This window comes from Phaethon aethereus (assembly GCF_964289735.1).
Source record: "Phaethon aethereus genome assembly, chromosome: 9".
Taxonomy (NCBI): Eukaryota; Metazoa; Chordata; class Aves; order Phaethontiformes; family Phaethontidae; genus Phaethon; species Phaethon aethereus.
This window is the reverse complement of record NC_138585.1, coordinates 12,197,596-12,224,818: the sequence shown is the minus strand read 5'-3', so window position 1 is coordinate 12,224,818 and position 27,223 is coordinate 12,197,596. Positions and strand designations below refer to the sequence as shown.

General features: G+C 39.1%; 1 protein-coding gene across 1 annotated transcript; it reads left to right on the top strand.

Annotated features, from left to right (window-relative positions):
- Positions 1-1,360: 1,360 nt before the first annotated feature.
- Positions 1,361-27,223, top strand: PCOLCE2 (procollagen C-endopeptidase enhancer 2; the record flags this gene model as incomplete). The annotated part of the gene is made up of 9 exons (XM_082003331.1): positions 1,361-1,452; positions 2,447-2,555; positions 10,410-10,665; positions 12,395-12,519; positions 15,562-15,698; positions 20,437-20,591; positions 23,179-23,262; positions 25,277-25,444; positions 27,093-27,223. 9 exons carry the CDS (start codon positions 1,361-1,363, stop codon positions 27,221-27,223), a joined length of 1,257 nt encoding a protein of 418 aa, XP_081859457.1.

Here is a 27,223-nt window from a genome sequence, read left to right as displayed (position 1 = left end):
ACAGGAATGCTTTTAGTACCTCTTACTGACGAGCCATCTTGCAGGCTGCTTCCAAAGATCTGGGGTGTCCCAAAAGCAGCTGCACCTCTCCCACACAAATCCTCTTGGAAATTTAGCAAGCATGCATCCTGTTTATTCTACTGCTTTCTTCATCCAGGACTGCGGAAAGGAGTGCACAGGTATTACATCTGCTAAACTGCAGCATCCACTTTGTGTTTAATCCTCAGAGCATCCTCTCTAATCCACAGGACTTACTTTAAGTCTTTGCAGTGGGACCACCCTTCTTTGTATTTTGCAAGAATAGGAATGTGAAGTGTTTAATAAATAAGCTAAAAATAAGATAATAGGCTTATATTCTGCCTTGCATGCAGCAGAATTTGTTTAGTTCTTCCAATCTTGAGTAGGCTGTTCCTGAACACTACTACAGACTTACTGTCTTTTCCTGCAAGAGGTGTATACAGGAAGAAGCGCTTAAAGCAAGAGGGGCAGACTCTTCTTAAATCCTTAAAAGATAAATTACCATTTATTGACATAAAAATCTGCATGTCATCACCCAACAGCACTAACAATGTGATTTCTGTAAACGTTTTTTAAAATGCCAAGTTTTCTTGTGTTGAGTAAGAATACTGACTTCATTTTTCATTTCTTTTCTCAGTCAAACAACTTTGGCCCAAATCCTACAAACACACAAGTATGGAGTTCATTCCTGCGAGCTCTGCCACAGCCCTTTAAAGAGTATCTTTCACAGCCAGAGCGAAAAGGCTACTGAAACGGGTCAAGATTACCAATCGGTAAACAAAATGAAGCATTTTAAGTTTACTTTAGAATTTAAATAAAGAAGAAATTTTAAAGGAGCATTACTACTTTTCAAACGTTGGCGAAGCTGTACACGATTGCACAAACAGCGACACTGAGCTCATTCACGGCCAGGACAAACCGCCCCACTGTGCCACCTGAGGACAGGGAGAAGGGCGTTGCAGGAGGCCGCGGGGTTTGGGGAGAGCCCGCTGACGGGGCGGTCGCTGCGCGCTCCTTCGGCCCCCGCATGCGGAAAGTCCGTCGTGCCGCGGGTGTCCCCTGGGGCCGAGGCCGCAGCACCGCCGCCCACCTCTCCCGGGAGACACCGGGGCGGCACTGGGCACCCCCGGGGCCCCGCCCGCGTCCGGGCCCCGCCGCGTCCCATGGAGGGCGGGCGGGCGGCACTGCCCCTGCCCAGCACTGCCCTGCCCCGGGGGCGGAGGGCCGCCGAAGCCTTTGCCTCCTCCCACGGCCCCGCCGCATACGGGAGGAGCAGGCGGCAGCCGGAGGAGCGGCTCCGCGGCCCCAGCCCGGCCCCAGCCGCCGCCGCCGCCGTCCGGAGATGCCGCCCGCCGCCCCGCGGCCGCCGCCGCCGCTGCTGCTACTGCTGCTGCTGCTGCCGCCGGCGGCGCGCCCCGCGGCCCCGTCGCACAGGTACCGCACGTCCCTCCGCGCCCGCGCCGCCCCGCGCACGGCTGTGTGCCCCCCCTCCCCCCGCAGGAGCAGCGCCGGCGGGTGTTTTATTGCCCCTCGCTGCACGGAGGGAGGGCACGGACCGGGGCTTTTTCCACGGGAACAGCCACTACGAGAGCAACCCCATATCCCAGCACATGCAACAGAATATAGCATAACAATAGTATAATATCGTATAATACCGTATAACATGACAACAATATCGTATAACATGATATAAGCCCAATATCTAAAGCTCAGCAGGGTGGCCACTCACCCTCATGTCCTCAGCAGTAGCACGGTGGTTCTGCGCAGGGGTTTTTCGGGGCTCCCCGCGTGCCCCCGCAGCGCAGCCCAGGGCGGCTGGAGCAGGGAGCCGACACCTCACCTTTTTAGTCCCGAACGTCCTCACGCCGGCAAAATCAGGATGCACGATTTCATCACCAGATTAGACTAGTGGGACTTGCGCACACGGTGGATTTTATTCCTGCGGTACAGAAAACTCCCAAAGTGACTTACTTGATTAAAATATCTAAATTTAAAGCATTTCAGAGTGGAACAGAAAGGAATTAAAAGTTATTTTTATTACTGCGCTATTTTAGCTACTATTATATATACTATAAAAGTCATTAGTAATGACTTTTTAATAATTTTTTTCATTATATAGCAATTTGACACACCACCACACCTTCCATCTTATGAGTTAAAAAAGGAGGAAAGGATAACAGTCTGTGTAAACCCAGAATTAAGGTCCATGTAATTAATCTTCTCTACACCTAAGTTTGCATGTTAAATTGCACATTCTATTTCAATAAGAAATTATGTAAGTAATGAAACATATGTTTCAAGTTAGCACTGTTTTTAAGTATTTCAGCTGTGTTTTTAAGTATAAGACAGTCTGTGCTTCTTTACTGATATACAAAGAATAAATGAAATATAGTTAAAAATGATGCACTATTTTTCCTATTATTCTCAGGCCTACATTTACATGTGGAGGAGTTGTATCTGGAGAGTCAGGGTTTATTGGGAGCGAAGGATTTCCTGGAGTCTACCCTCCAAACAGCAAATGTACTTGGAAAATCACAGTAAGAATTTTTCGTATCACAAAATCAGTGCTGAAGACAATGGCTATTTGTTGTTAATGCCAGTGTTTTCTATGGGATAACATATGTGCAATAATGAACTTAGTAAACTTGGAGCAGCTCAACTATTTGGAGCTCTTTAGGGTTGCTGTAATACAGTAGTAGTGGCTGAAATAGAGCTGACCTTGCCTAATGTCAGAAGCAAATTTTCATTGACTTCCATAGATACACCTCTAATTCTTTTGAATTAACCCACTTCAAAGCAAACATTTACCCTTCCAAGTCACTGACGAAAGCAACAGTTAGATAGATCAAATGTATTAAAGTAAAGCCTTGAGGTATAGATAATGAACAGCAAAATTTGTTGGCAAGAAGACATAGAAAAAGTTTCCAACAAAACTAAAAAATTCAGGCATGTTTGCTTGTAGTGTGCTAATAACAGCGTTCTGCCAGCCAGGATGTCTGGAGCATGGCATACAACAAGCTGACCAAGCATAGGAAAGTGTTGTTACATTTATAAATGACCATGCGAAATCGTGTGGTACAATGGATATTTTGATGCTGAAATGAGACTGTAGGGCAGAGACATCGTATCGATGGACAGCAAATGACATTAAACAACTGGGACTAAACACTTCAGTGCTAGATGTGTCCCTATCCAGAGACTCAGAGAAAGGCATTTGAATGAATGATTACTTTTCCTTACATCTGCACAAATTAAGCCCTCCAAAATTGCCCACCAAATTTCCTCTCCATTTTTTAGTCACAGTTCACTAAGAACTGCTGTGAATCCAGGCCTCGAATATGGGCTTCACATAAAAAAAGATGGATAAGAAAGCATAAAAAAAATAAATTAGTCTGTGCGTCAACGGGACCACTAAAGACAACTTCTGTTCAAAGCCTGCATTACAGGCTAGGTGTTGGCAGTAGAATAGGATGTCACAGGATAATTGTCTCCTGCTACTACAGAGATGCTGATGCAAAGCAGGAGACACTGATCTGTTTAGAGTGTTCAGTTAAAGTGACTCTTGTACCAAACGAGTGGTGTAACTGTGATAATTTTATCTGGAGGATAGCAGTGAAGCTGCAACAGTTTCTTTCTTCACCTTTGTGTTGCATTATTATTAGAGCCAAGGTAGAGGTTACCTTTAATCTGTGACTGACTTTATCCAGAAGAGTATGATGTGAAATGCAGCGTATGCACATAAACAAACTTGCTTCCTCCTGCCTGAAGAGGCTGAGATTACAGCAATTATCATGGCCCACTTTACAATCTGAAGAGCAGATGCAAATTCCATTTGGAATCATACACACACGCCTTAAATAAAAGAGGGAAAAGCCCCAAAGTTAGTTTATCAGAATAATTCAGTATTAGATCTTCAAAAGTTCAAAATTGAATCTGGAGGGAAATAATTTTTAATATAACAGCATAAAGTTTTCACCATTAAAAAAATCAGATTACAAATAGAGGCAGCACTGAAGAAGCATTTACTGAAGCATCCCATGGATCTGACCATCATATACTGCGGGTAGAGGCAGAAGAGAACAACTGATTACAGAGTCCATACAAAGTGGTTTCATTGCAGACTTAAAGCTGTTGCCAACAAGATGTGAGTGTCCAGGTTAGCCTGGACATTGTGAGAAGCGTTACCACAAAGCTGTAGCAGAGCTGTGTCTGCGCTTGGGCTTTACTGACCATGGGAGGAACTCTATGGCTACTTGCATTTCACGATCATCCTGACTCACACTTTTCTGCTGCGCTGCCATTGACTCCTGCTGTTCGGCTACCGCATAGCTATTCTCTGTAGCTTGCCCAAGGCCTAAGAAAGGGCTGCACAACTGTAGTAGTCCAGGCTTTCTTGTGCCCCCACCTCATTTAACACCTATTGGACAAATATTGTTCGCTAAGCCACATGGGCAAATGTTTTTTTTTTTTCTCCCCATCAACTGTGGGGAACGCCCAGTCTTTTTGATGCACAGGAAGGAGGTAGGGAAAGCAAGGACTACAAAACTTGCAAGACTAAGCCTGCACCCTCTTTAAAAAGAGGATGATTTACCAAACTGAGGGAAAGTGGTACACTCAAGGGTCTGGTGAGCCTGAATTTAAACAACAAAATCCTTTCACCAGGTACTGCTGAGGTTCAGAATAGCTTGCAATAGCACCCAAGTAAGAAAGTCAGTTACACTGCCATGAAGAAATATGCTGTAGTTACTATGTTAGGGTTCCTCATTTAGCATCTGATCTTAGAAGGTGACCAAGACTTTTTGCCTATCTGTTTTAGCCAAGGGCTGTGAGCACCTTCCCGAGAACACTCTGCCTAATGCAGGATCTGACTCGTCTGCAAGACTGGAAGAGAGATTCATTCACTTTCCATCTGAGTCACAAGAAGCGTGAAGCTGTTGTTTTCTCAACTAGAGGATCTCATTGCCTATAGAAGAAATCTACAGTGAGGCAGAGTGACAGCTAATTCATTCTTTAAAAGAAAATAGGTTTAGCAAATGTTATGGGTAATACAGATAAAGCAATGTAGCATTCAGGTATCAGCTGAAATCTTTCCAACGGTTTGCTAAAGCTAGAAGAGTCTCTCTAACTCAATTATGGTTCTGTTATTTCAAGAGACTGGGACTTTTTCAGCTGGCTAAAGAAAACAGCTTCTCTATTCTAAGAGCTCTAAGAAGTGTTCAGCACATGCTTGTGGTTATATTACAACCTTGGCAGACTACCCAGCAGCTTTTAGCTAGCTTTGCTAAGAAGTCATTTGTACAGCTATTTCCTTTCCTATAGTAATGTATATAGCTTTATCTAAAATATGTCATATACATTTACTTTTAATACTCTGTAATCCTTCTTGGCCATCACCTCATATAAATGTGTCACATAGTCTCAGAATCTGGACTGCTGTCCGGTGTTTTTCTGGCAGACTATGTAGTTCCCATAAAACTCTAACAAATTTTTGTGCAACAGTAATACTGAAGACTGTCAGAGTTATGTAAGGTTATATTTTTAGAGGTTCAGGACCTGTGTTCCAGCAGGTTTGCTGACAATAAGTAAGGTTTGAAATATTTATTTATCAGGGGAGTTGGGAATCTGCCCTGGGCGAGTGAAATATTTTAAATAATTTTCTCTACATCTTAAGCATTCATTTTCCCATATCATCGTGAAACTGACCTTCCAGTAGAGAACAGATCTTTATGCATGGTTGTATGGACAGAAAAGAAATAGCTAAACAGAATTTAATGCCTTTATCAGGGAGAGCAAGCTAACACAAATTTAAAAAAAAATTGTTCCTTTGTGGCTGGAGAGGATGGACCTAGGGAAGAAGCAACTAGGCAGGAACTGTGGTTCTCCCCAGGATGTAACTCTAAATAACTTTCAAATTCATTCTCATTAGAGGGAAATAACATATCTGGCTTGCAGGTAGCTGATGAATTTTTCAAGTCTACCTAGGACCGTTATGGCAAAACATACAATCAGCATTTTGGTATTAAACAAAAGACTATTTTCAAAGCAAATAATCTAAAACAATATGACAGTTTGGGAATCCTCCCCAGAAACTGGAAGAGACACAGGGATGAAGAGGGCTTTGTGTTCAGTCAAAACAACAGCAGCAAAACAGCTTAATTACTTTAAATGGAAGTGGACTTTGATTAACATTTATAGGAAATACCTGCAATGAATGATTACAAAAAGAAAAATCAAGGGACCTTATTTTGTGGTGGGTTGTATATATAAAATAATCATGCCCTTTTGAAGAGATTAATAATCTACACGGATGATTTCAGGGAATTATGCTCTAGAAGAACTCCCCCTAAAAATTCAGGGAGTGCTATTTCCCTTTAGCCTCCAATAGAGCTAAGGCATCCTTCACATGAGTTTAGCGTCATAATATCTGATCCTAAAGAAGTTCATAGAGTTAAAATAAGAAAGGAAGCAAAGGGCAAGTATGGGTCAGTCACCCTCAGTGTGACAAGGAGAGGCAGAAGCTCAAGTGCCTCTGTCATTGAAAGATACCAGCTGGGTGGATAAAACAGAAAAATAAGGCACACCCTGCAGGGGAAGCATCACATATTCTTCCTTCAAATCTTCCCTGTTTTTTTTCTGTTTTCTGTTTTGTTTTTGTTTTGTTTTTGTGGGGTTTTTTGGTTTGTTTTTGTTTTTGTTTTTTTTTTTCTTAAGAGCTGCAATTCCTTCCAATTCTTCCTCTGAGGTATCCCATCATCTTACTGCATCAGGCTCAGACGTGGCTTAAAGTAAACAAAACTGAGTCATGCTGGTCTTTGCTTTCTCCCCTGTGTTTCTCATGGAGCAATATTTTAAATGTCCTAGGATAAACATTGGCAGATTTTAACAGATTAGTTTTAAAAATTAAAAAAAAATGGTAGAAATGAAAGAAAAGTATTGTTTTGCAAAGATGCCTGTATTTAGGGTGGGATTCCTTGGGAGTAGCTGCAAACTGGAGCAGCTGCTGCAATAATGTGGAGCCACCATCCTCTGCACTCTTGAATGTCATCTGGTCAGACCACAAACTTTTAATTGATTTAAGATGCTGGAACAAATCTGTTATTTTTGTGAGCAATGACAAATACTATTTTAATAAGCAATGACATTATTTTGTAAAGTAATGGCAGTAAGTAGTGCCACACAGTTCACACATTTCTGTAAATGACTTATCTCCCCAAATTCAGCTAAATGTGAGCCAGGTTTATTCTGACAACTGAAGTCTGGAGCAGGCTCTTTGTTAAACATTCATGACTGTGTGGCTGAGTTTTTCCCTACCCATTTTCTTACAAATTGTCAAGAAGCAAAACTTAGAAACTCAGTACATCTATGGGGAACAATCTTGACAAAGATCAAATAGACTGAACTAATAGAAGCTAGAGAGATTAAAAACTATAATGAAATAGATAATGTAATGTAGTATAGTATAACATAGTCAGTTGTGGAGAGAGAAGGAAGCATACAACGCTGCACAGAATTACTCATGGTATGAAATGGAAACCTCAAGACTTGAGTGAATGGTTGGCTGGCTATCTGGAGTTTGGCCGCTTTGCCAGTGCCCTCTCTCTCCTAAGTGTGGGCCAGTCCCACATCCTGGTCTCCCGTGCCCCACCTGGGGCAGCACAAGGGAGCAGAAAACCCTGGAGTATTACTGAGTGCTGTGAGGCTGGTGTGAGCAGAGCAGTGCTGGCTCAATGTGCTCATGGACAAAGCTGTCAGTGGGCAGCCATCAGCATTACTGAGGGATAACCACTTGGCTAAATCTGAATGCGTTTCTGCAAGGACAGCAAAAAGCCCTTTTCTTACCCCAGAATCCGCCACCTTTCACATTTCAACTTCCTTCTTCAAACTCTGGGAGGTATTGGGTGTCTTCAAAGAGGGGGTTCAAGCTGAGAAAGTAGGGAAAAATCTCATAAGCTATGAGCTGTATAACAAAACTATTTAATCTAATGTGATAGAGCAACTTCTGCTCAACTTTCAGAAGCAGTAGAAGGAAAAGGGAAGGAAAATCCTTAAATTCTTAAAGATGGGTAAGTTGTAGCAAAGCTGCAAGACACTGTAAACAGTGTTTTGTATTGGAAAATGTTGGTCATTCTCAACTGTAGGCATAATAGCTCAGCTTGTATTAAAACATGATAACTTTTAAAGGTCACCTCATTTGGATCCTGTTGTACCAGTTGTACAAACTTACAAATAATGAGTGTTCCCACCCCAGAAGAGCATGTGTTATTTTACATACGTACTTCTGAAAAAAAGTCTGCTTTAATTAAACTGCCTAAATCTGATTTTATCTGACTAACTTCACAGCCAGCATTTTTGAACTGATTTGTCTGGTCACATAGTTTGTAGCATAACCATAAATAACATTCAGATCTTCTGACAGGAATACCAAATTCCTTTTAGCTCTTTTTCTGTTAAAATGACCATGTCTTAATGCTTCTTAGTGATTCAGACCACAAGACAAGTGAAGGCAATAATAAGAGATTTAGTTATGAGAGCAGTGATTCAAGAAGTCACACTGCTTTCACTGAATATCTTAGAATAGGACCACATGTCTGTATTGGCCTTATGCCAACTAAATAGACATTTTCTGATACCAGCTATAGGGCTTGCTAACTTCAGTAGTGGGAGGTTTAAACCTAACATCTGGCTTTAAAGTTTTATAAAACATAGTCGTTGTGCTTTGGAATTTCTGTGTAAGATTAGATGACTTTTGTGGTTTTGATGTAGTAGTAGTAGTAGTAGTAGTAGTAGTAGTAGTAGTAGTAGTAGTAGTGATGTACGTCAGCACAAGGGAACTGAATGCAGTTTTGAGAGCACTTTGAACAAGGGCCAAAGGAAAATACTCTGAAACCAGCAACAGGAACTGCAGTGGGGCTGGTCAGCCAGTGTATACGTGGGCCCCAGGCAGTTGAAAACAGCTCATGCAGGATCAGTATCAGCACTGGACATAAAAGCAGACGCATGAATGAGTAACCTTAACATATCTACAGCACATTTTTCACTACAGTCTAGAGCCGCTGCCTGTATTAGTATCTTCTGTGGGTTAAGTGGTCACTTCCATCTATACCTGACAAGACATTTTTAACTGTTGAAACTCACAACATTAAAACAGTTTGACAATTTCATATAGGAACAGTTTAGTTGTAGTTTATCTCAAACTGGTGTTTGAAAATGAGTCACTGCTAAGGAAGGAAAAAATTCGTGAACTCTTAAATAAAGTGGCTTAGATACGGACTTACTGCAGATATATTAAGTGTGTGTTATATATTTAAAGCAGAAGATAATAGCAGTGTCTCAGTAAAATAGAACAGCTGCAATTATTTTAATAGGTAACCACTCTACCCGGCTACGAATTGAATGCAGATAATTAGACTCTGCCTGTCTAGGGTTCGTCTATACTTTAAAATACTGTTTCCCTTCTTCCTGTCCTGTTAGATAGCATTGAGTGCTTTGTCAGAATAGTTTTCACTTCCCAGTACGCTGCTTACTCTCTTAAAAGCTTGCAACTCTATCCCAGGAAATGTTCTCCTCCTTGTATACTATTATGCTCTCTTAATTTACATTCTTCTCAGTACTCTTGCATCTTTCACAATGTCCACAGATGCAGACATGCAACAAGATTTGCCCTGTCTTATGTTTCCTCAGATGTTTCAGAAAATAGAACTCTTTTCTGTATTGAGGACACCCACTAATGGGTTTATAGAAGTTTATACTTCTACATATTCTTTCAAAATATAATTCTTTCACTGCAGCCTTCAAGCTAAATGTACCCACTCCTATAGCTAAATATTTGGCTTGTACAGCATTAGCCATAAATTTTCCAATTTTATTTACAAATATAAGTCATGTGTCAGCAAATAAAAAAAAAATCCTTCAAACTATGAAACTTTATGACATAAACAGCAAGGTAAGAGGGGCCATTTCATTTGCTCAAAATTGTAAATTGCTTGTTCCTTTTTTTTTTTTTTTTTTAAACTATATTAATCTCATTCTCCTCACCTCACTTGGTGACAGGGAGCTGCATGGCCGATTGCATACTTTCAGTAGAAAATAAGAGAATTATGCCAAGCTGAACTGGGAGGTGATGGTATATAATCAACTATATGAGCCTGGCTAGACAATACTGTGGATCAGGAAGAAGATAATGGCAGCAGAGATGGCCAGAGCTTTGTTTTTATGATTGGTCCAATATGATTTTAAAAACTACTCTGCCTAGAGTATAGCTGACAAAAAGAGCTTACCTGGCAAGAAATGAAGGATATGAAAATACTCATGCAAACAGCGGGATCAGATAGATATGTGGTGTCAGCCACACTTAAAGATACATCTCTCTCTCCCTCCCTCTCTCTGTGCAGGTCCCAGAAGGAAAAGTTGTGGTTCTTTCTTTTAGATATTTAGACCTGGAAAGTGACAACTTGTGCCGATATGATTTCGTGGATATATACAACGGCCATGCAAACGGACAACGCATCGGCAGGTTCTGTGGTACTGTGAAACCAGGTGCCCTTGTATCCAACAGCAATAAAATGTTGGTCCAGATGACTTCAGATGCTAACACTGCTGGAAGCGGATTCATTGCGAAGTTTTCTGCAGCAGAACCACATGAAAGAGGTAATCAACAATTACATATGTGCTGAAGACAAATACAACTGTACAACTCTATGGAGAGCCACATTAATGCTTAAAAAGATGTGATGCCAGAGATATTAGGGACTGTGCTGTTCAACGTATTCATTAATTATCTTGCTTAGCAAATAGCAAAGTATAACTGTTTAGCTGTTGTAGTTAGTGAAACAAAGTGTTAAAGAGGAAGGCTAACTATTGTACGAGATGCAGAAGAACTGCACCTAGAAGTAATATAGTAATAGCTAGTCAATAAAATGAGAGATGAAATTCAATATAGATAAATGTTGCAAATAAGGGGAAAACACCCTAACTTCATGTACAGTACAACAGGCTCTGAATTGACTATTACCACATAGGAATGAGATCTTAGGTTTAAAATCAATTATTTATGAAAACAGTAGTTGAGCATCAATCCAATGCTCAATAGGCATCAAAACAGAAACAGGAACTTAGCAATTTTTTGTAAAAGGGAATAAAGACCAAACAACAACAACAAAAAATTATGCTACTATAAATCCATAATGCATCTACGTCTTGAATACTACTTGCCATTCTGGTGTTCTTATCTCAGAACAGGATATAGTAAAACTATCAGAAGCAATCAGGGACAACAAGTATGATAGAGTTTAGGAACATCTTCTACACAAAGACCAGTTGCACAGCATGGACCTCTTTCATGCTGGAAGAGGGAAGGTCAAGGGGAGTGTAGAAGAGGGCTCTAAAGTCATGACCAGTACAGAGGAAGTGAACGGGGACTGCAGTCACCATCTCTTCCAGTACAAAAAGCAGATGAGCAAGTGGCTGCAAAGGAAAGGAGAGGGTGATTTTTCTCAGAGGGCTGCTAAGTGGTGGAGTGCTGTGCCAGGGGACATTGTGCATTGCCAATTTCTACACTGGTTTCAAAACAATTAGAAAAACATTAAAAAAAAATAATTGTTAGGCATTATTAAACATAGAGGCATTGCCTTGTGCTTGTGAAGACCATGAACTGCGAGAGGCTAGGAGGTTACAGGGAGGTGGCATGACCCTGCTGAGTGGCTCTTTTCCAAGGCTTTTGCTATTAGCATGATACCAGACTAGACAGGTTGTTGGGCAGATTCAGTGAAGGTGATGAAGAGCAATTTATTAGTCCTGCCAGTTGTATTCCTGTATTGATAACTTCTTGAAAGATATATTAAATGACTGTGACGTGATAGAGTTAATTTAACAAAGAAGGTTTATAACCATATTATAAATAAAGCTTACACACCTATTTAGCTTTTGTAGTTTGGGACTAGGAGGAGGAGATACGGAGGAAAAAAACCCTTTTCTGTGGTGGGCTCTCCACAGGCCGCAGTTCCTTCGGGAATGTCCGTCAGCCCTGGCCCAGCTCCCCTCTGGCTGTGGGGATGGCTGCTCCAGCGCCTGTGACTCCTCCTCCTCCCACTCTGGTGTCTGCAGGAATGTTTCTCACTCTGTCGTTTTGGGTTTTTTACCTCCCTCTTCATCTACATCTGGCATTTTCTGCCCTTTATTAAATACATTTTCCCAGAGGAGCCACCCGCTGAGCGGAAGGGCTCAGCCATGTCCTGTGGTGGGGCCGGGGCAGAGGCGGCTGGAACCGGCTGGGACCGGCCGTGTCTCCCTCACCGAGGCCCTGCAGTAAAACATGTGCATTACACGGCTTACCTGCACCCCTTTGCGCTCTGGTCAGCGTGCTGCTCGGTACTTGCAGGGGATCAGTACTGCGGGGGACGACTGGAGAAGCCGTCGGGGTCCTTCCAAACACCCAACTGGCCGGAGCGAGACTACCCCGCGGGAGTCACCTGCTCCTGGCACATCGTCGCCCCGAAGAACCAGGTAAGGTGCTGCCCTCGCCCTGCTGGCGTGGCCCAGCTTCCATTGCTTGCGAGGACTAACACCTCACAACAGCCTGCTCGTGCAACACGCTGCCTGCATTGCACTGAAACAACAAAAACGCTGAAATGTAAAGACGGGTACATGCAAGGAGTGCAGGCACACCTACGCTCCAGCGATACACACCTTCCTCTCGTGTATTACCTGGCTCACTCTGGAAATGCCTGTGCTTTCTCAACATTGTATGTCCTCTTCTGTGCATTGATACATTCCTCTAAATTAAACTGTTTAAAGCATCTGTGACTGGTGAGGCTTTTAAAACAGATTTTTAAGATTATTTTCTCAGTTAACAGAACATCATACAAATTAAGTTAGGGCAGGTGATCATCTCAGGACCGACCATGATGATGACCAATGCTAGGTTTAAGTCTAACAACATTCATAGCATTTTCAGTGTTGCTGCAGTTTGTTACTGAGGTACTCAGGTGAAGCCGATTGAATTTATTAAAAGCAGAAATTATTCTAGTCTGCATACCATACAGGGAATATATTCAGATGTGTCCTGCACAGGGATTTTCAATGTACGTTTCATAAAGTTTGGTCCATCTCATAACATGCTTGCTTAATTAGCCAGATGCCGTCAGAGCATATGCTACCACTTCATTAAGACCTGACGAGATGTGACGGCAGACTAAGAGGGCTCATTTACCACTGTTTGCCACACGTGGCAAACATGAGTGTGTTCCCTACACTGTAGGGCTAATGTGAATCGTAGCTCCACATTTTCTGGTGGTTGCTGAGCCATCTGCTCTGTACCTTGGCAGGAAGTCCACAATGATTGAATGTTTTGGTCACCAAGCATGTTTGGTAGGTTGTTTTTCTTAACCACATCCAGCTTTTTAAATTCCCCTACATGCAAAGATGACTTTCTTCTTAATCTTCTGCTCATGACCATAATCCTCCAAACAAAAAAAGCTGCCCCAGATAAATATATTCTTCAGATCTTTCATACTTTTCCATTTACCAAATTATTTTCTCCCTTGAACTGAAGCAGTATGTCAGCTTAGTGTTTCCTGTACTCCTCTTTAATCCACATTCCTTGCTTGCTAGATACAGGTCATTTAACAATCCTATAGATAGGCAGTGATTTTTAAAACTTTATCTGTAAACTGCAGATTACTTTGGTTCTTTCCAAATATCTTTAGATAAGCCTAAAAACTTTTCCTAAGCTTTTAGAGAAGATTTAAGAAAGGCTATATAAGCATAAAAATAAGGGCACTATATCCTGTGCCTTTTGAAGATCCTGTTCCATAAATCCACAAGTTTTTGAATACATACATTTAATGTACTGCAGCAGTGGTTGCTTGCATGTAAATGAGGCAGAATTTTGACAGTCACAAAAGCTGTTTTTGAGGAAGTAGTGAATAAGCATCTCTCTCCAAGTGCACATGAAAAGCTGTTCACTCTTCAGTTTGCCAAAGTTTAGGTGCTGTTGTTTCTACTTCCCTTTCACAAGCATGTGAGCAATAAAACAAGGCACTCTTTTGCTTCCAATACAAGCCAATAATTACTTCATGTACTACAGAAGATGGAGGAGCTTCTCATGATGGTAAAGAGCTTCTATCATGAAATACTTCTCTATTAGTGCAAATGCACTTATGAACAATAGTAAAGTAGATATTATGGCCTGCTGTTTTGCCTGCTATGGAAAAAGTTAGCGTGCCTGCTCCCATCTGAATTACTTCTTTCTATACCATCTTTTTTCATTACAAGCATATTATTCGGATGGCTACTTCCATTTAAAGTGCATTTTTTCCTCATGACGACAAGGTTTTTGAAACAAGCCTATTAATCATCTCTGAAACCAAGTCCCCCTAGGTTACTCATACTTAATGGGGAAAGAAAATGATGCCTTACACAACCGAATAGTGCAAAAGCATATCCAGGCAAAACTAAGACATCAGGTGATAACAGGCTATCATTACTATGAATGTAGAAAAAGATCATTTTTACTATGTCACGAAATCAAATAAAGGGCATGCAATGTATGAATTACTCCTTTTTCTTTTATAGTCTTAAGAGATTTAATGCCATCTTTGTTTGAGACAGACCTTTAAAGAGAAATCCTGCATATCTACAATCAACACAATTCAGTGTTGTCATTCAAGCCTAAACTGTTGCGCTTCATATGAACAACCTAAATACATATATTACGTCTGTTTCAGTTGTGAGGTTATGTTGTGTTTTCCTTCCTTGCTACACACAGCTCACAGAATCATACTGCAGGACTTTGTTTCAGAGTAGTAAATTCCATTTCTGTTTTCTTGTCCATTGTTTTTCTTTCTTAAGTAGAAAAGTCCATAAATACAAGTCGTATTGGAGATAATAGCATCAGTATTGGAAATGCCAGAATTATTCTAGTTCTCACTTATGACTTGTAAAGCCCCAACATTTATGGAAATCATGTACGGAAACACAATTCCTTTAACTACTTACTGTCTTCTGGTTTTAGTCTTACTATTTACTAATTTTCTTTCTTCAGTAATTTTGTTCCTGACCTTTTTATTTCTGCATGAGGTGAACAGCATTGGCCACCACAGTAATTCAGACCCTGCTCTTATTAAGTCAGTGAAATGGCTCTTAGCAACTTTACCCTTGCTTTTTCATTAGCATATCTTGGATGATACAGTCACACTAAAAGCCCCTTTTCTGTGGTTTAGATTTGTTACAGTTATTTTAAAAGCAATGTAACACCTAACACCTACTACCCTGTTTTCATTCACTCATAAAAATAACTTTATGAGAAGTTACTTGCATATATTTGAGAACAAAATGTTTTATAGAATGTTAGAGTCATATGTTGAACTATTTGTTAGACAGAAGTCACGTGGATTAAAATACTTTACTCCACAATTAAGTGGATTAAGGACTTTATTGAAAGAAAAAAATCAATTAGTACTTCATATGAAGAGATACTTAGTATAAGAAGCACGAATAAATTTTGCGTATCAAAACCTTAATGAGTTATTTACACTTTCCTTGCAGCTAATAGAATTAAAGTTTGAAAAGTTTGATGTGGAGAGAGACAACTACTGCAGATATGACTATGTCGCAGTGTTTAATGGTGGGGAAATCAATGATGCTAAAAGAATTGGGAAGTACTGCGGAGACAGTCCACCCGCGTAAGTAACCTTCTTGCATTATGAACTTCACTACCGCTATGTGTCATGTTGCTAACAGCTCTGTACTAGCTTCTGAAAGATTTTTATTAATTTTTAAAGTAAATATGACATTTTCTACCTCCAACTGAATTTCTAGGAGCTGCTTAGTATCTTGTCTCTCCCTAGGTTTTCCTTTTTCTTTCTCCCTCTATGACTAGCCCTGGCTCCAACCCATGTTCTGTCCTGTCCCTCAAACCTCACTAAAGCACTGTCTAATAGCACCAATACTCGTGCTAATGTTATTGATATTACACTAATATTAATGGTAGCTGAACACTATCATCACTCCATATATATGTTTCGACTATAGATACTATAGATCCAAGGACCCAGCTGAAATCTCTAGCCCTTTAGCTCGTTACTCACTTTATCTGAATCATTTCCCCTCAGCCACTTCTCTTCTGCTGGTTCCCTGGCTGCTCTTTGCATCGCTGCTTACCATCTCTTCCATCTGTGCCAAGGCATGTTCTCTTATGGCACAGACTGCTTTCCTGAGTGTGCTGGGTAGCACAGTAGGCTTTCACCAGCTTTGCTATCAAATTGCTGCCCGCAAGCCCCCTCAAGACCCACAACTCACCTACCCTCAAAAAAACAACCCACCTTCCCAAGCCTCCCACCCCCAAAAACCACCCCCAACCCAGCCAATGGCACTGTAATTATATAACCAGGTCTAGCAATAGTGGACCATAATTATTTCAAAAAAAGTGTACAGTAGTAATTTTTAGCTTTCCTTTCCCATTGTTCCTCTTCCATCAAGCTTCTTAATGCTGAGTAGCTTTAGAACATGTAGAGAATGCATTTTGTTTCAAGAAATACAAGTTATTAAAAGAAAAATAAATGCATGGAGGTGTGTGACTAGATTTATGTCTCAGAAGTGGCAGCTAGTTTGATTCCCTAAAGTAAGTAATTGTGGTAAAGGGGGTGGAGGTGCATGCCTCAGTCTTTCTAAGCATAGCTTGCTAGACCGAGATTTACTTTGATTTTTTTGTGTGCTTTTTGTTTGGTTGGCTTTTTTAATGTTGTGTAATATACCTTCAAGAGGCAAGACAGGAGGCAGACATTCTGTAGAACTCTTTAAAAGAATCTTTTTAAAGATTTTTCTTCTCCATGCAGCAGCTATGCAATAGCATGGCAGTGCTAGAAACAGAGTAAGGTTAGGCCTACAGAAATTTATTAGAAATTTGGAAAGAATCTAATTAAGGGTAGGGTTGCACGTGAAATATATTAACTTCAGTTTCCTTCAGTCACCTTAGGCTTTTGGTCTGGGGTACACTTTTTTTTTCTTTTTTTCAATTTCAAACTTTCTACATAAAGACATTTCTTTTCAGGCCTCCTTCTTGTAGTAAAATTAAAAAAGCTGCTCTGTAAAAAGATACTGACAACTGAGAGTCTTATGGGTAAGATTGTTCTTTAAGTGCTAGGTAATTCAGGCCACTAAAATGATGCAAGAGGCTAGATTCTAGCAGTAGTTACATACATAATCACTTCCTTGATTTCAGGAAAAACTTCACTAGTGAAAGTAAACTATCTTTCTGTATTGCCTCCAACCCAAAGACTGTGAGGCAGAGTTAGTATTGAGTCCTCAAGGCAGGGAGGTGGGTTAGAAATCTCAGACATCCACTTCCATCCCTTTGCCAAATGACACTCAGAATTTTTCCATTTTTGCCTCATGTATGTATTTATAGCAAAGTGACTTCATACTTTATAGCTTAGAGTTTTACCTGCAAACTCAGATGAATTGTTGCCTGGCAGTGCTGTGGCACTTGAAGTGACTGCAGATGGACTGACTGGGTCTCCAAATGGGCGATATGTTTCTTTGACCTGAATGTTGTCAGCATCTGTATATATTAGATAAAAAAATCACCATCGTCTGAAGTAAAAACACTCTCCCAAAAGGAATTCTATTGCAAACACTTCTCTGTCTTTAGACAGAATAAAAAGAAACAACCAGCAGATGACAGACGTTAGTTACATTACTTAATACTTTATCACCAGGTAGACAGGTATTCCACTGACGAGCATAGCATGAGAATGTCCTTGTGACTTTGCAGATCCATCCCTTACAACTCAACTCTTAATGCAGAACAGTAAGGTATTTACCTCCAAGCTACTGTAAAAAAAACCAAAACCTAACAGAATTTCATATTAGAAACACTTAACTAGTGATGTGCCGTAAAAATACCTTCAGTTCCTGCCATGGGTGTTTTGTTGTGCACAAGTTGTATCCAAAGGGCTGAAGCAAATGGACTTGCTTCCTAGCTGAACAGAGTTTAAACCAGAAGCACGATTAGAGTCTCGTTTGACTCACTCTATATGTAAGTTGTGACATTTCAGACTTTTTCCAACTGAGGAAGGAACTGAACTCCACAAAATCTTGTCCTTCCCTTGGTTCTCAGAAGGCAGCAGTGAACACCACCCCTTACTGATGAGGCTGGTGGCCTCCAGTCCCTGAGACTTAGCTGCCTCTTTCCAACTGAAACCTAGCCCAGCTGTACAGTACATTTTGCACTGTCAGGATCTGGTCTTGGCTGACAGGGCAATGCAAAAGGAAGAAGTGCCAGTTAGTCCCTGAGAGGCAACCAGGAGTAGCTTCCTAAACCACCTCTCAGCTGTGGCTCGGCATCTATCCCCACAGCATGTCAAAGCTGTAAACTGGTCTGCCAAAACCCAGTGGGCCTCAAAATACAGACGTTTTAGTATGGACTTTGTGCAACAGGCAAACAAGGGCAGAAGACTGGGCTCAGACCCAGGCCACATAGCTTAGAGATGAGATTTCCTGTTACAGAATGTAGAAGTGTTCTGAAAGCCAATCTGAGGATAGCACGGCTTCCTAACAGGAGATCCAATATAGAGCTTGAACACAGCCACCTTCCCGTACAGAGTTGTATATAGGCAGCTTAGATAGCCAGTGAAAGGGGGAAAGTATGGCTCTTGGGGATTTTCCACTAGTTCTGCAGAATTCTCAACAAAATTTACCAACTGGGTTCATAAAAACAGTAAGGACAAGACCACTGTTATAAAAGAACTAGAAATCACGGTGTGTAAACTGAATTATGAAGCAAGCCTTGTATAAAGTGTATTAGTTGTGTCTCTGACACAGTAATTATGCAAGGTGGAACTCATTACCCAGCAGATACAGATAATGTAACACAGTATTCTCTAACAGAAACAGTATATGTCAGAAGTATGAGTAAATGAGTAAACCATTTGGTGGTTGCAGAGTTGAATTCAGATCCAACTGTAGGCCAGCAAGCATACAGTGTAACCACATACTTGATTCCTAAATACAATTACTATGATACATAAGTGAGTGGTATACATAATAATCACAAGTTATTAGGAGAAGTAATTACTCAAAAAAACCCTGCGTCTCAGATGGAAAGCCTTTTTTAAAGAGACAGGATACACAGACTAGGTCAGATTTTTCAGATTTGGTGTTGCAGTCCTGGTGTTCAGGAAGCAGAACAAAGCTCTCAGGCATCTGCTAATCAGTGCCCTCCTGCGCCCACAGCCTGTGTCAATACCGCAGCAAGAAAACCATAATCTGCAACTACTGTGGCATCTGTAAATCTACAGAATTCCAGATAACCAGGCACTTACTTTTGGCTATGTCAGACTCAGCCATCAGAGTAACCTGAGTTCTGAAACACCTGCCAAAAACCAGGGAAAAGATCACAAGTTATTACTTCAAAGGCCTGATTAAGTGTTTTGAAGAACTCCAGCTCATGAACTATGTCAGACTTCCTGGGAAGAAACAACAGTCATTTTATTAAAACTACATCTTAAAACACTTTCTATTTTCCTCTCCTCACGAAGATTCTTTTGCCCCTGTATTTTTCTTCCTCTCTACAAAAACTGTGGTTTTGCTTGAACAATTTGTGTTAATAATTATTAATGAATATTGAGACAAGGTCGGTGGAAAGCTCAAAAGAATGAGAGAAGTGCTTCTTTGGCTAGACTTGCATTCCATACTATTTTCTCTAACAATAGTCTTAAAAATGAAGCCTCATCACACTACATCCGCATCCAGAGGCAGTTAGTGTCACAGAAGGTACTACGCAGTTTAAGAACTAAAAACTAATACAGTGAACAGTGCTTGTTCATTGACATTTCAAATCCTAAGAAAATAACTCCATTAGATCTTCATGGCCTTTGTAATGAATACATAATCATTGACAAAAAACCTGAGCCCACAGAAATAATGACTCAAATCATTTTCTTTTTAGCATTTTTGTCAAAGAATTACAGAATCCAACACTGAATTCATTTTATGAAGGCCTTCCAAATGTGTAATATGCCTCTGATTAAATAAAAACAAATTAAAAACCCCCACACTTACTTACCTCCACTACACACTGAGGATTTCTTTAATATATTTCCCCACTCTGTTAATCTAGCCCCTTCCATTCCATGGAAGTGAAGTCTGCACTGAAGTCACACAGATGATTTTAAAGGTACTCATATTGACATAACCTTCAGGAATCAGAGGTTTACATGATTCATCAGAATGAGTTTCACACTCATAACACCAGTGTCTGACACGCCAGCAAAAAAATATGTATTTCAGTATTAGTCTGGGGGCACATACAGCATTCAGACCACTAATTAAAGTGAAGTGCACTCTCTTTTTTTGTAAGAATGCTATTAATGCTTGTTGTCTGACATTCAAAACAATGGAAATTGTTTTTTCCCATTTCAGGCCTATTCTGTCTGAGAGAAACGAGTTGCTTATTCAGTTTTTGTCCGATTTAAGCTTAACAGCTGATGGTTTTATTGGCCATTATAAATTTAGACCAAAAAAGTTACCCACAACTACAGTTCCACCTACTACCACAACAGTCCCTGCTACCTCACGTAAGTTTTACTGGCTTTATTTTATTTCTTAGAAAAATATATTATTCCAGGTCAAGGTTATGGAAAAAAGTAATAGAAAGTATATTGAAATACACAGTTTTATTGTTTATTAGTATTTCAAACGTTGAGGGAATGAATTAAAGTTAATATACTTAAGGGAGTTTCTTAATATACTCAAGGGAGAATCTAATTAGCATTATTAAAAGGAAATCCATCCAGGCGAGAGTTCAGTGAAACAGTAACTCACTCCAGCCAAGAGAATTTTCCTGTCTCTTCTCCATTTTTGACAGTTAACTAGCAAATTGCATAGAAGAATGGATGAGCAAAGTTCTTTTGTTTAAGAAGTTCGAATTATTTCAGGAAATAGTTTTATTTAAAGGAAGTCTTCCTTCTATACAAGTTAATATGTAAAAATCTGACCATATTTTTCTTCATGTAGTTATTAAGATCAAGCAAAATTGATATGGAAGCCAACTGAGCCCTCTTTAGATTCTGTCAACATCCTGTCAATATGACACTCTTCTAGAATTATTTTTATTTTAAAAAATTCAGGGATTGGAACCTACAAAGAAATGTGTCACACTAAAAATAAGTTTCCTTTTATATCTAAGACTAGACAGCATATTTGAAAGATCAGAGGAGGATTTCTCTGAAGGTATTGCCAAAACTACCTCATTACTGAGATACTGAGGGGATAAATTCATATTATAATCTGAATGTGAGAGATTTTAAGATACAGTTATAGCAGAAAACCAAATTATTTATGATGTTTTTGAAACGCATAACCTGATTTGTACTTCAAACGCATCAAAAGTCAGGAAAGCAACGGCCCACCAGCAGGTAACCAAGAAGCTGTGGTGCTTAAATACTGACAATGAAAGGTATTTAAAATACATTAAAATAAACATTATAAAAATGAAATCTTAATGACCTGTAAGTCATTCTGATGTGACTGCTACTCTAATAATAAATAATTCAGTTCTTCACTATAAAGCACTTCTTATCAAAGTTGTTAGTTCAAACACTTGGTCTCAACTAATCCAGGCTGTCAGGTATCTCATGCTGGATTTGTCTTCAGGGTTTTGCTATTGAGGTTTGTTCTGTAAGCTGTTTCTGCGTGCACATGCAAATGCAAAAGAGGTGTACTTTTCTAATTAATTCCAAATCAATTTTTATGACAACATCAGTGTTAGAAAATAAAAACCATGCCAAGTTACGTGAGAGAGGACAACAGAGGGAAGGTGTTTAAAAGGACTTGTTAGGCAGGCAGAAATAAGAAGTCCTTTCAATGGCTGATCAGTTATGCATGGTGTAGGCATTTCTGATCTTAAAAACAAACCAAAGCACACCAAACCTCTACAGTTTAGTTAAATTTCTGATCAATCATTTGCATTCAGAAGTGTTTAGTTCAAATAGACTGATCATATTAACTTGCAAGTCAGACCTGTTCAAAGTCAGACTTGCACAGAACTCCAGGCATTAATAAAATACTTAACTTTAGTAGGGCACTTTCAAGAATTTTCTCAGTCTTACATAAAAACATTAGTACCTGAAGAAATAAATAAATGCTATGTAATACATTAATAAAAGTAATGAAGATTATTCCAGTACATATGTTAAGGAATTTATTTTCTTATTTCATCAGATCAAGTCATGCATTATAAAGGAAGTAAAAAACTGCAAAGATATTCTTCATAACTACTTTAGTTTTCTTTGAAATTAGGGTTATGTAGGGGTTTGCGTTTTTTAATTTGTCCATTTCAGCTCCATGTTTCCAATAATTATGATGTCATTGACCAATTCCAAACAAACTTGAAAAGGACATAAAAGCCTTAAAAATACTGCATCTCAGCACATCATGTAGAAAGGTTTAGCTAAGTAAAGTACAGAGACTATTAACACCCACCTAAGGAGGAAAAAAAACCCTAAAGTGTATTCACTTGTTTATAAACAAAGCATTCTGTTTCAGAAAGGAAATGTCAACCTCTAATCACAGAATCACTAAGGTTGGAAAGGACCTTCAAGATCATCAAGTCCAACCATTAATCCAGCGCCACCATGTTCCCTAAACCATGTCCTGAAGATACTTCAAACGTTATGTTGTTACAGTACTACGTCATGAAACTATGTGAAAAATTTAGAAAAAAAAACATCAGGAATTTGAACTCTGATCTCTTCCATCACAGTACAGTAATTTCAGATAAAAGGCCACCCCCTCCCTCTGATGTATTACCGTAATATAACGTTATGATACTTTAAGTGTACTACTAGGGCTGTATGGCAACAGGCAACAACACTAAATAAGTTACATATTTAGGATCACGTTGCAATCAAATGGAAAATTTCTGTAACATCCCATTCTTATAACGTCATTAGAACAGATGAGACATGTGGAAAGATGATGACTGGAGGTAATGGCAGAGAAAAGGAATATTGTTATTGTGGTGTTCATCCCTTGCAATACCAGATCTAGTTATTGTATACATCAGGATTATTCATCTTTCTTCTCTTTTTTTTAAACCTACTGCTTTGCATTTGTATCAAATACCTAATTTCAATTTCAATTTACTTCTTACTCTTCAAAAAGTTGCGAAACCTACAGTTGCGTTGTGCCAGCAAAAGTGTAAGAGGAGCGGGTCTCTGGAAAGCAATTATTGTTCAAGCAACTTCGGTAAGGAAGCAAAGTTTGTTTCTTTTCAGTTATTCACTTGGCATTTACAGGAATTTCACCAGATGTACTTCTGAGTTATCATTCATATATAGGCTATATTTTTACACCATCTTATGTGTGTATCTGACATTAGTATCTGTGTTTTACTCAATACATTCTTGGAGATATTCCACAATAGGCACTGTACATACGTCTGAAACAAACATACCTTCTCATTCCGAAAAGCCAATGACAATGCAAGACAACCTCCTACAGGAAAGTATTGATTCAATTACACTATTGTCTCATTTGTCTGTAACCAGCTAATACACATTTTATGCTGTACCTGCTACTATTCCACAATTCAGTTTAAAGACTTCCAAAATACTTTTAAAATAAATTAGAAGGCACGGAAGCTTAGAAGCACTGCTTCCTGTACACAGACATAAAATCACTCAGAAAAATGGGGTCTGCTGCATATTTGGATGGCATTGTCACTGCTGATTTATTCAGTTATGTCCCAGAGTATTTTCCCATATTAATATGGGAAGCTTTTTTAATCCTCCTATAACATGCCTAAAAGTTTGATGGGACAACTTTCCACACCCACGACCACTTTTTGTTTGTTTGTTTTAATCTAACTCTCTGTAACTTTATAGCTAATCCCACAAGATTTGAGGAAATCTGCTGTTTCAAGAAAGTGGGGGCAACTCTGCATCATTTTGCTAGAAAAACAGTTGAGGGCTGTGGCTCTACTCTAAAGCAGAAGGGAATCACTGCAGCATGACCCCTTACCACACTCTTCACCATCAGCCAGTTGTAATTTGCAACCAGTATAGGCTGGCCCAAGACCATAAGAAGCACATAGGAAAAAAAAAATGGTCTCCTCTTACTGACCACACCTCAGCTCTTGTGGTTGATGGTAAAAGACACTATATAAAACTTGTTATTTTTCCTCTAGCATCAGGGTAATAAATCACATTCAGTCCCACCTTTTGTCAAATACTTGACATTTTTCAATCTTTTCTGTGGCAGGAGTAGAAATATCTTATATGCTCCTGTGAATTCAAGCATATCTTAAGAACAGAAAGTGTGCTGTTGTAGAATATGATTTATTCTATTTGCTGACTTTATGAATTTAGAAAATAAAAGCTATTTCTCTTTCATCACGCATTTAATTTTTGTTGTTTCCAGAAGTATACCTGCAATACCCAGCATTTCCACATCCACAGTTCTCTTTTGATTGAACTTGAACATTCCCATTTAAGCAAAAGCTCTGGATTAAAGGAAAATAATGTGCAAGTTTACAAATGCCTAACCCAAAATGTGGATTATGCAGATTTGTAAAATAAATCCGTCTGCATATACTTGGTAACTGAACATCTCATTGATCCTAGGATAGAAGAGCTTATTTACAAAAAGTGTTTGGAGAAGAAAAAAATTGCTAATAGCATTTACCATTCCCTTTTGATAAATAAAGATGGCCCACAAGTTAATCTAGTTATCCTAGAAAAAAACAGTATCTTTATATTCATACTGAGAGGTCTTTGGGAGATATGATGGTCTAATCTGTAGTCTAAATTTAGCTGAAATTAGCAAATTCATATCAGTATCAGGCCTCACACAGATCAAAATCTAGCTCCTAGGGCATCAACTATTCCTGCTACTCATCTGAGAGTGTCAGAGAGCTGGGAATTCAGCTTTTGGCTAGAACGTTTTCAGTTCAACTTCTCCACTCTTTTAATATTAGTCATTAAAAGAAGTATCAAATTGTACTGTTTAATTGAAATCATCAAAACCTAAAACTGGGCTTGCAAGAGACAGATACATTCTAGGAACAGTTTTATATTTGGTGCCACCAAAATTTGTCAGTAGTGAGTTATCTATTACAGGTGATCTATTACGCAACTTCAGTAACTCTTTCCAGTATTGTTTGTTTCCTTATTATGAACCAATATACTTATTCAGTTTTTATGATGCCTCAAAATTCGTATCTAAAAAATTTTAAAAATATGTCAAACGTCTTTTCTTCCAGTAATAACTGGAACTGTAATCTCAGCAATAACACGGGCTGGCAGTCTGCATGCAACAATATCAATCATTAATGTGTATAAGGAGGGAAATTTAGCAATTCAACAAGCCGGCAAGAGTATGAGTGCCAAGATTATTGTTGTATGTAAGCAGTGTCCTCTCATCAGAAGAGGTAAGTACACAAAAATAAGTGCTTTTGTTCATAAAAGACAACAGTTTTGAAAACTGCTATTTGAAATAGGACCACAAAAATCAGTAAAATTATAGTAGTAGCTTCTATAATCAGCAACTAATATTATAATCAATTTATGATAAAAATAACTAGTTATCCAGGTTTGTATTGCATTTTTTAGTTTTACTTATAAAGGATTACAGTGACTTAGATCAAAGGAGTTTGAAAAACTTTTTTTTTTTTAAACCCACGTGATATAAAGTAAAATTTGATTTGGTTCTCTCAAATGAAGCTCAGTTAGATTTTGTTTTTACGTGTTATGTGTTTTGGACCTAGTTTGTATACAAAGTTAATTAGAAGGGAAAAACAACAGCATGCTAAACCTAGAAAAGCAGTATGTCACAGCAAATCACAAAAATCAACATGTTTCCCTGTTGCTTCTCTCCTGTATATATTTACATCTTTACTGTAGAAATACTAGTAGTATTAAGACCCCTTTGTATCTGCAAACAGCCAGTATTTCTATACCTGTCTTAAACAGTATTATACTGCATAGATCAACCACAATAATTTCCAGTTTAAGGTAACAAGGGCTACCTATGTGGTATTATAAGTAATACTGAGACTACGTTTAATTGAAGTAACTAAGTGAAAAATAAAACACTTTTCAGCTCTGCCTCCTGAGTAAACAAGCAGAATAGGAGAACATAAATGGAACCATACAGGAAACTGTCAAAATAATTTAATAAGCATCAAAAGAACCCCTGATCACATTCAGGATACTATGGGTATTTAAGCGTATTAATTCAAAGTGAGCAGTACCAAAGTGGAAAATCCTTGTCAGAAAATAGCTTTCGCTTTTACCTTTAGTTCTCTGGAAACTGGAGATCTATCTGGAAGACATAGTAATATCCGTGGTGGAACAAACTGTCTCCCTTTAGGCAAGACTGCTGGCTCCGAACCACACACTTCTCTTTCTCATCCTAAATCGCCATTAATCATTTAATAGCCATTACTTAATATCTAAACCTTTTTGCTTATACTCCTGGAACACTGCTCCTTCTAGCCTAAGGCCTTGCAAACCTCTAACCCTTCTAAACCATAAAAATACTCAAATCCCTCTGATTTCTCCAAAGCCGGGGCGTATTGCACATTAAGCCCACCTTGCTTGCCTGACTGCCTCTCTGTATGTCTAGAAAATGTTTATGTCTTTGAGGGAGGAAAAGGGAGTGAAAGGACTTAAGTGCATTATCCCTTAAGAGCATTACCCTACAAGCTGAGCAAATGAGAAAATATCCAAAATTAATGAGACACATTCCACTTCAGGTGTTAGTATTTATAGTTTTTATACTACCTTTCTAATGTCTTTCAGACTCATCTGACAGTCTACACTTAATGAGTATCTCCTATACATTTAGTTATAGATACTCAGCTATGTATCTACTTGATTTATACATAAGTCTACTTTATTGCATAACAAGCATGGCAAAGATGGGTGAGGTATTATGTATTTTAGGTAGGAAGGAAAAAAATGTTAGAAGGCATTGGTAACGAGAGTGCAAATGAATAGAGATCACAGATAAAAGGACTATACTTACCAAATCACATCCTGGTTTTCTGTCTTGTAATATCATGCTCTCCTTTGTAGGTTTAAACTACATCATCATGGGCCAGGTAGAAGAAGACGGTAGAGGCAAAGTCTTTCCCAACAGCTTTGTCATGAGTTTTAAGACTAAGAACTCAAAGATCCTAAATGCCTTGAAAAACAAAACATGTTAA